Source organism: Megascapheus bottae, chromosome 15 (genome assembly GCF_031878675.1).
Source record: "Megascapheus bottae isolate mThoBot1 chromosome 15, mThoBot2.hap1, whole genome shotgun sequence".
Taxonomy (NCBI): Eukaryota; Metazoa; Chordata; class Mammalia; order Rodentia; family Geomyidae; genus Megascapheus; species Megascapheus bottae.
The window spans coordinates 11,487,891-11,500,276 of NC_143523.1; the positions used below are offsets into that span (position 1 = coordinate 11,487,891).

General features: G+C 45.2%; 1 protein-coding gene across 2 annotated transcripts in view; it reads left to right on the forward strand.

Moving 5' to 3' along the window:
* The first annotated feature begins 304 nt into the window (after positions 1 to 304).
* Gfra1 (GDNF family receptor alpha 1) overlaps positions 305 to 12,386 on the forward strand; it is a 194,937-nt gene continuing 182,855 nt past the window's right edge. For both annotated transcript variants that reach the window (XM_090345789.1, XM_090345790.1), the window contains exons 1-3: positions 305 to 387; positions 1,222 to 1,515; positions 2,785 to 2,868. In XM_090345789.1, coding sequence (XP_090201915.1) covers positions 348 to 387; positions 1,222 to 1,515; positions 2,785 to 2,868 — 418 coding nt within the window. In that variant the 5' untranslated portion in view covers positions 305 to 347. The remainder of the gene's footprint in view (positions 388 to 1,221; positions 1,516 to 2,784; positions 2,869 to 12,386) is intronic.

Here is a 12,386-nt window from a genome sequence, read left to right on the forward strand (position 1 = left end):
CCCCGGGCGGGGGCGGGGGAGGGGAGAGGGCCGGGAGGGGCGGCTTCAGTTCTCGGGGCTCTCATTTCAAAGTGCGCTCTGCCTTCCAGGTTGGGTCGGATCTGAACCCCTAAACGCGGGACCGCTCCCCGCCCGCAGCCCGCCCGCGGGGAGCTGAGTCGCCGGCGGTGGAGGCGGCTGACCGATCGGAGTTTCCTCTCGCACTGGATGGAGCTGAACTTTGGGCGACCGGAGGAGCGCAGCCTTCCGGGGGTCGCTGCGTGCTGAGCTCCCCGAGCGAAACCCAGCGGCGGCTCGGGGTTGTTCTTGGGGAGGGGGGCGTGCGGGACGAGCTGCGCGCCGGCACCATGTTCCTGGCGACCCTGTACTTCGCGCTCCCGCTCCTGGGTAAGTCGAGGCCGCGGGGAGCTTTCTTATTCCCTAGGTGTTTCGGGGAGGGCCTTGCGGCAGTGGCCCCCCGAAATTGCCGCGCGGGTGCGGTGGATGTGGGAGAAAGAAGTTTCGCCTTGGGGAAGGGGATCACGAATCCCCGGGTGTCCGAAGCGGTGGCGCCGCATAGCTGGCAGGCGTTGTCGGCTCGCTTTCCAGTTTGCTGTGGATTTTTAAAAAGATCCAAGCCTGGCTGGGGGTGAAGTCCTCCAGCCCCAGGCCCCACGCTCCTCGCCGGTCCCCCGGCGCCCTTGGAAGCGGCCGGGCAGGTGAAAGTGTGGGAGAACGCTGGGCCCAGAGATCAAACTTTAAAACCCCAAACTTTTCCTCCTAATGTTATCTTGGCGCTCCCCACCGGGCAGAGTGCGGACCCTGGTTCGCCCGGCGCCCTGAGCGCCCCTGGGCTTCTCCACCGCCGCGCCCAGCCCGGCCCGGTAGAGCCGGGGATGGCTGCAGCTGGGGGGCGACGGGGAGGCGGGGCAGCCGCCCGAGAGCCAAAGCTTGGGGCGGTGGAGCTTCGCAGGCTCCCGGGCAAATCCCGAAAGGAGCCCCCAGGCTGAGCCCAGGCCACTTTCCTTCGCGGGACAGGGAGGCGGGGAGGCAGGACTGGTCCCAGGGGCGAGGACATGGGCTTCCTTCCCTAGCAAAGGAAGCGGGCTTGTAACCTGCCCAGGGCGCCCCAGATGGCAACTCCAGCCACCATTCCCTTGGCGGGGGGAGGTGGCCCCCCAAGACCTGGAGTCTAGGGTACGGGTAGGACCGTACTCAGGCTCGCTCTTTCCCCCTCCGCAGATTTGCTCCTGTCGGCCGAGGTGAGCGGCGGGGACCGCCTGGACTGCGTGAAGGCCAGCGATCAGTGCCTGAAGGAGCAGAGCTGCAGCACCAAGTACCGCACACTGAGGCAGTGCGTGGCGGGCAAGGAGACCAACTTCAGCCTGGCATCCGGCCTCGAAGCCAAGGATGAGTGCCGCAGCGCCATGGAGGCCCTGAAGCAGAAATCGCTGTACAACTGTCGGTGCAAGCGAGGCATGAAGAAGGAGAAGAACTGCCTGCGCATCTACTGGAGCATGTATCAGAGCCTGCAGGGTACGCCCCCACCAGTCCCCCCACCCGTCCCCACACCCTGCCCGCCCAGCTCCGGAGGCAGGCGGCCCCTCGGGGCCCTGGCCTGGTGTGTTGATCTCATCTTCCACTCACTTCTCCCCAGCTGCGGCAGGAGGGCCTTTCATTGGCCCCTGGAGACAGCAGCAGCTGGTGTTTGCTGTGGCTGAGCTGCATTGTTGGGGATGGTTGTTGGAAAACCCATGGGGGCTCAGCCCCCAGGACCTTACTGGCTGGACCCTTCTGTCACATAGATCATCAGAGTGAGAATCCACTAAAGGCCACCCAAGGAACCATTAGCTTCTCCTCAGGGACAGCCAGTGGGTCGCCTCCATGAACAGTAGTGTAAAGGCTTGTCTAGCATTTGCCTGGAGTTTTTCCTCTTTTCTTCCCCCCCCCCCCCCGACCTGAGATTAAGAAGTATAAAAGGTCTAGTAAAATCCACTCTCTCTTTACACCCCCCCAGACATGATCAGAGACACATGCGTGAAAAACCATTTGTCATCTTAAATTAGCTGAGTCTTGAACCAGCTGTTGTGGTTCAACCTTGGTTAACACAGAAGTAGCTCAGGGAAAGAAAGACATCACAGCCCTCTATTCCAATGGTATACAAACATACACACATACATATGTATATATATATATGGTTATATACACACATATATATATGAACTTATGTGTCAGAGGTAGCAGGACTTTGTAAGTCATACAGAAACATCCATGCTATCCATTTTCCACTGGGACTCAAGCTGAAACTTTGCAATAGGCAGATTTGACATGTCAGCTGCCACTTCCTCCAGAAATCTTTATATGAAAACCTGTTTCTGAGATGGACTTTTGTGTAGCCAGGGCACCTCATTTCTGATCACATACCATGTTTTGGGAGTATACAGTCATCAGGGCCTCCTCTGGGCCACCTTTCTTCCATTGGCTCCTGGAGGCCAGCAAGATTTTTTGACGTCATTGCCTCTTTCTTCTCAGATTTCATTCCTTTGCAGAGTGGGGGAGTTTTCTGGCAAGATCAGGCTGGATTGTGCTCCAGTATTTTCATGGCACACTGGGGAGAACAGGACAACAAAAGCAGAGGAATAAAAAGAAATAACCATAGCCAAATACATGCATTGGAAATCTTTGAAAGTTTTCAGATCTTTTTGTTACACAATCATAACATACTTAGAATTCAGATTGAGCAGTGGAACACTGCTCGAAATGTATGCTTCTCAGATCTGAGCCCCATCTTTCTGTCGTTTCTAGGAAATGATTTGCTCGAAGATTCCCCATATGAGCCAGTTAACAGCAGATTGTCCGATATATTCCGGGTGGTCCCGTTCATATCAGGTAAGCAGATTTATACTTCCACTCTGATGCCTTTGTCTGCTAGAAATCTGTTGGCTTGCATTCTCTCTCAAATAGTGTATAAGTAGATACCTGAATGGCACATTGTTTCCAGGAAAGTAGAAATAGGATGAGGATAATGAAGAAGAAGAATGCCTGGCAATGATTGTCTGACTTAAAGTAATGCTAAATGAAGTAATGTGGTGTGATGGTTTGAAAGAGGTTGGAGGGAAATGACTTGGCTGCGTTATTTTTCCACATTAAAATATGATTGGTCGACTCCTGGCAAAGGGAATGCCACTTCTGTCTGTAGGTGGCAATGCTATTCTTGATGCTGGGTACCTTACACAGTGGCTCACCGCTGAATGAATGGCATTTGTTCCAATGATGATACCACTTTCTGGGGAAAGGCTGAACCCTTCATTGTTGAAGAATTTTGGATAGACTCATCTGTCTGCCTTTGATTTAAAAGATTTAAGCAGTACCATTTGTTAGTCAGTCTCCTGTTTCTAATTGTTCCTGAGCAACTGTGCATTTCAGAGAGGATATGATACAGCCCCAGTGCTACTTTGCTTCCTATGGCTGTGTTTGTCTTCCTTTGCAATTCTCCACTCGGTTTGGCAGTGACCTTTTGGAATTAAGTCTTTCATAATACCTGCATTCATATAGCCTATAAATGATAAGCAAGGTAGTAATTCCTCTTAAGGATGTACACGTTCCAAAAAAAGGATGCATAGGTTCCAGACTGATATCTTTATTTATTTAAATAAAGTTAAGATGCTTTCTCAAGTGTATACAGTCACCACTAATGACATGTTTCTTAGTGATTAAATAGAGTGGTTAGAATTAGGCCTTGAATTAGAATCTATGAGATTATGGTCTGTTACCCCTGAGAAGGTCCTAGGGTTCTGAAAGATTTTCCTGATGAAAATCATAGAACCTAGCCTGTAAATATTGATACTAGATGTGAGTGTATTACATATACATCTATTCATTGGCCGAATACACAATAGGCCAAGTGCATACTGTGTTCAGCTATTGCAGTTTTGGCAGTGAGCCATGTATTACCCCTGCCCTTGTGAATCTGTGAGGCTGCCAACCACTGACATTTATTAAGCCTTTATTATATTCTAGGCCTTGTCTTGAGAGCTTCACATTATTAACTTATGTAATTCATCATCAAGTATTTCTTAGGTGTTATCATTTCCATGTTATAGATGAGGAGACCGAGATATAGTTAGGAAACTAGCCACTATCCCAAAGCTCCTAGGTAGTGCAACCAGTCTTGAACTCAGGATTTGTTAGATTCTAAGTTTTACTCATTATTTTTTTTAACATCTGTCCCTTGCTACCTTGAAGAAGACATTGCTTGGGAGTTGATCCCAGAATCCCAGGTTCTGTGCCAGCCCTACTAAATCAGAATCTGTGTTTTAACAAGGACCCTTGACTTGGTCCTTCATAGGTGTTGAGACCTTCTGTTTTACATGATTTTGACCTTTGGTTTAGAGGAAAATGTGTGTGTGTGTATGTACATATATGTGTGTGTTAGGGGTAGATATAGACTACATGTTTAGTGTTATTTCATGCTGAATAATTTCCACTTCACTGCCCTATACTAATGCTTCCTACCCTGATGGTCCAGTGGCTTAAGCAGCCACTGCATGACAATGCACAGACAAGTGTATGCACCATCTTGTGCCCTTGTAGGAAATACGTTAGAAGTAGAATGATGTGTGGACAGTGGAGCTCCTGGATGAACCTGACTGTCCCGTGTTTTTGAGAGACAGAGCTCTTGCCACTGCCTGCCCGTAAGCATGGTACTTCTAGCCTGTACAGACAGGCTAGACATGACTGGACAGTTAGGACCTACTGAGAACTGAGGAAACGGAGAAGAAAGAAGGTCATTTGGGTTCTAATTTCAGAAATGCTTTAAAATCAGAGTCTTTTCACAGGCTCATTTTTTCCCTCTGTGAATCTCTCATTTCTTCTTGTCTAATGAGGCAATTGAAGTAAATATTCACCAGTCCTAACAGACCATGATTCTGATGGAAGGATTGAGGTCACCTCCAAACTCTCCCTGTGCTCTTGAATCACTTTTCCAATCTTGGTATTCATTTTCACACCTGAAGTGGCATGATCAATGGGTATCATTTGCTTATCTGCAATATTTTTTTAAGTGTTGGAAACATTTTTCTATTGTGGCCCAAGTTTTACTCATTCATTTATCAGAACCCTCTTTTAGCCACATCTCTTTTTACAGCAAATTTGAACCTGAGTTTGTGGTATCTGTCTTATTGAGAACCCCAAATTCATCATGAATTAAGCAGAGCCAGGAAGGCTTTGTCTGGAGCTTTATTTTATATCTCAAGGGCATTGACTTTAGGTTTCAGCACTAATAAGCTTTGACCTCTGACAGTGACTATGTTCCTTAAGTGGGTGTAGGAAAGCCAAATGGAGTCTTGAGAGATTTTTAAGTCTTTGAATTATGTATATTAGCCAGTTTGGTCTTTGTAGAATTGAGAGGCAGGATGATAAATGCTGCTTTTCATGGGTTGAATCTGAGTTTTTAGAATAACTTTTCTGTCTTGGAAATCTCTGAAGAAACCAGGACAACAGGGTCTTTGCCTTTTACAGATGTGGTAGTTCTCAGTTTCCATATTAGGATGTCTCTACCCAGCATGAAGAGTTTGTTTATCCACATACATTATAATGTGAGCAGAATCATCCCACTGAACAAGACATGTTTGACTTCCTTGTATTTCCACTTTCTTTGTATTCATCAGTCATGTTAGCCATTATTTACTTGCTAACCTGATTAAAGCCATGTGGAGGTATTATCAGTGACCTGTCAGGAAACAAGGAAAGGAATAAAAATAGCAAAAATATTGTAGAAACTAAAATTCTTCTGAAACAAAAGAACAAAAGTCCTGCAGGCTAATCAGGTAAGACTTAGGTGGTTACTTAGCCTATTTCTGGTGGAACTTTAATAAGCAAAGCCTTTACCACTAAAGGCATGCTGAACGAGTTTACTGCAGGTGGTTGCCAGCTTGGTTTTCTGGGCTCTGGAATGTGAAATTCACAAAGGAAAAGGAGAGCCAGGAGGAGAGGATGTTGGAGTGGAGGGAGGAGTGCTTCAAAGTCTCTTGGGAGGGAACAGGGCAGAGCTGTGTGGGTGCTGAAGTGGAGGGGTGGAGTTTAACATCTGCCTCTCCCCTGGCCACAGCCCTCTGCCCTTTAACCTCTGCCTCCCCTCCCTTTTTCTTCTTCACAAAAGTTCAAACAACAGCAGGAAGTAAATAGTGATTTGAAAGGATGATGAGCCTGTTGGTAATTTTGTTTTCATTCCCCACAAGGGGAGAACAAAGCAGCAAGAAAGTTTGAAAGTCCAGTGAACAGCAAGGAAAATCCCAGGGTGGAAGATCTGAGGGAGGAGATAAGCTCTTCCTGAGCAGTTAGAGAAAAAGAGCCTCCAAGGTTTCTAAACATTGACTGGGATATTGGATGTTATACAGAGTCGAATGATGCCAGCCCTTCTTTACTTCCACTCAAAGATAATTGCCTCACATACAGCAGTCATGTGTGGAGAATTCAGGGATAGAACAGCCTTAGGATTGGAATTGCCTGAGCTGGATGGGAAGCATAGAGATCTGTGGCTGTTTAGGCAAAAGTGTGACATCTTAGCTGAAAGACACACTGGTGATGCAAAAGCACTAGGGGCTGTGGGTGATGTGGTAAACACTTGCCTACTAGGAACAGGTGTTGAGTTCAATCCCCAGTTGCCTCACTCAAAAGAAGGAATTGAAATACCTCCAGTATGGTTTAATGAAAGGCTGAGTCTCACTCTTTTGACTGTTTTATCAGATCTCTGTCAGGGCCTATGACTGACTCTGTCTCTGGAGTTGTAGGATCTTGAACTTGATGCTGTAGTGATTGGAAATGGTTTACTCTGAGAATAAGATGTACCTAAACTCTCTTGTGTCTGTGGATCATCAACCATGCTTAGCATTTTTATGTCACTATTTAAAAACAAAATAAAAAAATGAGGTCTTCAAGATCAGAAAGAAAAACTAGGACAAAACATCCATTAGACATGTAAAGGGCCTTTCCTTCTCACCCAGCTCTTGAAAACAGCTCTCTAAATGCGTTGTCCTTGTATTCAAGAACCATATTAACATCCTGTTTATCAGCTTGAGCCTGTGGTCACTCCTTAGCAGGCTGAGAAAGCCTTGCCTAACTTAATTCTCCTGGCCTCCTTTAAGCTTTCCTGGAGCTTCAGGGTCAATACCATTTCCCAGGTATTCTAAGTGAAATCACTTTCTCAGACCTTTGTGTTTGGCCTAGCCTTTGCTTAGGAAGTTTCCCTTCAAGACCAAGATCAGATTTCAGCTCTGAGGGGTTTGCTGGAATTCCCCCAGCCCAGCACTTCCTCTCAGGACTCCCTCCTACTGCTTTGCACTCTTTGCTTTTATGGTTAGCTGTTAATCACTCCACACTGAAAGGGCTTATTTATGTGTCTGTCTTTCCTATTGGAAAGTCAGAGACTGGCTTGTCATGCAGCATACTGCTCAGCAACAAGCATTCTCCTGCTCACCCAGAGCAGATGACCCATCAGCCATGAGTGTGTGAATGGGAGAGATCTGGTCTATCCCTCTATATTTAGACTCTAAAATCAGAAAGGGAGGTGGTTTGGCTAGGGTCACATTGCTTGTATCGCCAGACACACAACCACACTGGAGGCTAATTGGTGTCTTACTGATGCTTATTCTCTCCATACACCTCTCCCATTCCTGAAATCTTCTAAAAGTGGTAGATTCTACCACTTCCCAGAATCTCCCCTCCCATTCTCGGCTTCTCCCAAGCTCTAAGCCACTATTTCCCACTGAGTCGTGGACAGCATCCACTGCCTGTATCTCAGTTACATCCCACACCAGCAAGTCCAGAACAGAACTCACTACCTCACCTGCCTCTTCTCCTTATACTCTCTATTCCTATTTTTCTTGTCTTATATAATGGCATTATCAATTGTGTGATTATTTATGCAATCAACTGGGAGTCATCTGTGTTCCCTCTGTCTGCCTCACTCCCTTAGCAGGTTCAGCACTAAAAATTGCAGAATTGCTTGCATCTTAAATTATTCTTCTATTATCTGAATGTACTCACCTTGTCTCTTATTTGAATTTTGTCTTGGCCTTTGCTCCCTGTGTCTTGTTTCTCCCAGAGCAACAGAATCTCCTCAACTGCAAGGTCTTATGTGGGTACCTTGGTAGGGTTCTGATCCTCTTTCACAGACTCCTACTGACTGACTTCTGTCCAGGTAATACTCACGCTGTGTTATAGATAGGGTAGATTAGCCAGATGTTGGGTGCTGTGGAAATGTTTGCATTGCCATCCTGTGCACATTCTCTGGAGAAAGAACACATGCTCTGACTTTCACTCAACCTAACCCCGCCCAGCGGTGTCACTCCCTTTACTTAGCAAGTCATTTGAGCTCAGTGTGCCTCTGCTTCCTTGGATGTAAAATGGGGTGAGGAGAATGTTCACTTAATGGGTCCTTGTGGACTAATGATGCTTTCTGGAAAATTCACACCAAGTGCCTGACATGTCCTTGTTCTCAAAACACCTTGGCCATTTTAATATTGTGTGCTGAGATCCCTTTAGTGGTTGGCTCATTTCTGACTTCAAGGGCCTTGCAAGAGAGGCAATTCCTCAAATCTGGGTTGGAGAGAGTAGCAATCCAGACCTTTAGGAGTACTGCTTATAAAAAACAAAACTGAGAAAAATTGGTCCAGTATTTAAAAGGCCCTGGAGGAAAGTTCTGCCTCTAACTAACCCTGCTTGAGGCTTAATTATGCTTTAGAGAAAAGATTCCCATTCCAGCTGCTCCTTTGGAGAAGTCTCTGTCCTCAAGGCTTTTTTGTCTGAGGTGAGCTTGTGATAGCAGGTGTCCACCTGGGGCAGGAGCTCTTCCTGTGTTTAAGGATTCTTGTGGTAAGCCATCCCTTCTCAGCTTCACTGATTCCTGTTCTCCAACCTCACACCATAAATCTTCCCACCGCCCCTCACGGCAGAGGAATTATTGCTCTCTGAGAAGGGCAGGACTTAAACCTGGGAGAGACTTCCGTTTCCAAAGCTCTGCTAAGTACACTCACATTTCACTTTCACAGGAGGCTACTTTCAGGTTTGATTCTCTCCTTCTGGAGCCCTCAGCATCCCATTTCATTGTCCAGCAATATGGAATTACAAACAAGCGGAAAGGGAGGGCAATCACATTGGTGGACCGCTCTTCGGCTATTTCCTCTTTACGTGAATATGTGTATCTATCTGTATACACACAGGTACACACAGGCATACATGAACATTTTCTTCAACAAAAATAGGCTCTTGGGGCCGGGAGTTTGGCCTAGTGGTTAAAGTGCTTGCCTAGCATGCATGAAGACCCGGGTTCGATTCCTCGGTACCACATACATAGAAAAAAGCCGGAAGTGGTGCTGAGGCTCAAGTGGTAGAGTGCTAGCCTTGAGAAAGTCCAAGGACAGTGCTCAGACCCTGAGCTCAAGCCCAGGACTGGCAAAAAAAAAAAATAGGCTCTTGGTCTATGCACACTCTGCCATTACCTGCTTAATGACAGGAGGAAACTGGTTAGTCTTTGTATGTCACTGCCCACTTCCTGAAAGTAGCATTGCACTAAGTAAAGCAATAGGAATAGTTCTGGTATCTAACTACTTGAGACAGAGACCTCCATGTACCAGTGAAAGCTGTCAAGGTGGAGACAAATATTTTGCACAGAGTTACTATGGGTCCTCTTACAGAGAAAGGGAGATAAAGCATCATTGAGTGACAGATAATTGCATGAACTGAAGATGGTTACAGGTGAAAAATTATTTATAGCCAAATATACTTGTCCTCATTCCATCTCCGTAGACCTCTGAAGTATTTCTCTGCCATCTCTTAAATTTTCCAATTGTTGAAGTTGGTTGTGTTTTATCCTTTTTATTTTGGGGACCAAGATTCTCAAGAGAAGATATCGAATCAAAGTTCTTTTGATTCAAATAGTCTTAGTGAGTCCAGGCATTTGCAGCCCTGTCTTCTCTTTCTAGCTTCATCTCTAACTGGAAGGCTGGTGTTGGCTCTTCCTACAAAGTGTGGACCCCTTTTACAGTGTGGGAACAGTGGGCAAAGATAATCTCTTAGCAGATTGCCCTCCTTGGTGTGCAAAGGGTCTGCATATTCAGTTGTGTTATTCTGGGTTGTCCTGCCTTCTCTTGTTTTTTGTTTTTTCAATCTTTGTCTTTAGACCAGGGATACTGGTGACCTTGGCATATGTATCTTTCTTATTGATAACATTTATGATTTGTCTGATGCATCATTTACTTTGATCTTAAGTGTATTCAAGACATTTCTTTTGAGTACATGGAAGAAGATAAAATAAAAATCGTCAGCAAATGAAAAAAAAGCAGGATATGGGGAAGATGAGAGTAAGAAAGACAAAAGGAAGTTAGGAGTGAATTTGATAGACAAAATGCATGCCATAAGATTATATTTACATGAATTAAATTATTAGAACTGTGTTTGTTTAACAGGAATAAATAAAACCATCAGATTATAGGATCAGAAGGACTTTTGGAGGTCATTCTAGTTCAGTCTCCATATTGTACTGATAAGAAAACTGAGAGTTCCATAAATTTGTAGTAGAGGGGAACATAAATTGTCTAGGATGGTGATGACAAGTAAAATTAGGTGTGTGTTTGTTTTTAAATTGCTACTTGGAATTCTCCATCTCTGGGCATTGCCTCCACTCCCCTCTGTTGCCCTTGATCTGCTCAGATTGGTGCCCCCTTCAAGACAAGATGCCATCTGTCTCTGAAGAGAGTGAAGGGAAAGACACAGCAATGGGGGCTCAGGTAAAAATGTGACTGAGTGCCTACTATATCTGATCAAGAGTTAGTGAATAATAATTCTCAGACAGCAAGCACTAGTGGCTGAACGTTACTTTTCCTATTTTTTGTCCCCTTCAGATTTGTGTGAAAGGAAAGAAAGAGAAATTATTTGTTGCTCTAAGTCCACCCAGTACCAGACTTAAAAAAACAACAACTTTCATCTGGGTTTTTTTTTTTATTTGTTAAAGAAGCTAACCACTTCCGTAATTTAGAGACTCAACTAGCTGGGTCAATGATGAAAACGAATGGGTAATTTGCATAAGGGGCTAATTTATTATGTCCTGTGGGTATTTCTTTCATCTCTCCTTCCATTCTAATTAAGGTTCTAAGAGGCTCTATCACCATATCAGAAATTAGGGGTGAAAGCAGCCATTGTTAACCTTTAGTATGATGATTTCTTATCTCAGTGATCTTTTAACCATTTCCCTCATTCCCAGGCTCTGTAGAGTAGGACTACAGAGCATGGGGGAAATTTTAGGGGTATGTTCTTTTATGATCTTTCTTCAAACCGTAGACTGCAAAAATCAGAACGATTTAGGATCACTTTCCAGCCACAGGGGAAATTGTAAAACACACAGAAGGATCCAACCCTCCTGGCAGAATTGCTTCTGAATATGAGCCTTCTAAAACATCAACAGGAACGTGTACCTACACACACACACACACACACACACACACACACACACACACACACACACACACACACACACACACACACACACACACACACACACACACACACACACACACACACCTTCCTTGTGCTTCCTTGTGGGGGCATGTGTTAGACGTCTGCATTATCAAGCATATTGCCTTATGAGGTCTTCGTTGATAAGCATTCAGTTACACCTGGCTGTGACAGGCAGCTGTATGAGAGAGTGACACAGCTGAGGAAAGGAAAGAGGAGTAGCAATTTCTTTGAAAATCAATTGCAATTTACTCCTACTAAATTGGCCAAAGGTCCACTGTGTCCACGCATTAGCATAGGCCAGTCTTTTAATCATTTAGTCAAAATGGCCTTTTTTTTTTTTTTTTTGTCAAACCACAATTCCCTCTGGAATTTTGCCAATTCCAGACTGGAATAGTCCTCAAACCTGCAGTATTTAAAGGACCAATGACTGCCATATGGAGGGTCCCTCTGGTAACTACACAGAAATCCTGCCGGGTGTCCTCTGCTCAATTGCTTATGCACAGGGAACAACTTCCCTTTGGTCACCCTTGTCACCAAACATGAACTTAAGAGAGGTTGAATAACTTCTTCAGGGTCAATCAGCCAGTGATATCTGAAAGAGCTCAGATCCACATTTTGACTCCCAACACAGTGCTCTTTTTACTGTTCTATAATAGTATTTTGAACATATGCCAGTATCGTGTGTGTGTGCGTGTGTGTGTGTGTGTGTGTGTGTGTGTGTGTGTGTGTGTGTGCATGTGTGTGTGGTCTCTAACTCTTAGACTCTCAACTTCTGTTCTCTGGTCTTCCCTTTTTTAAAAATACTGCTTGACAAATGGCCTCTAAAGTTGAAATATGTCAGTATCTATTATTTTAATACTAAGCCCTGCATTCTGGTGAGTTCTTAATTGACA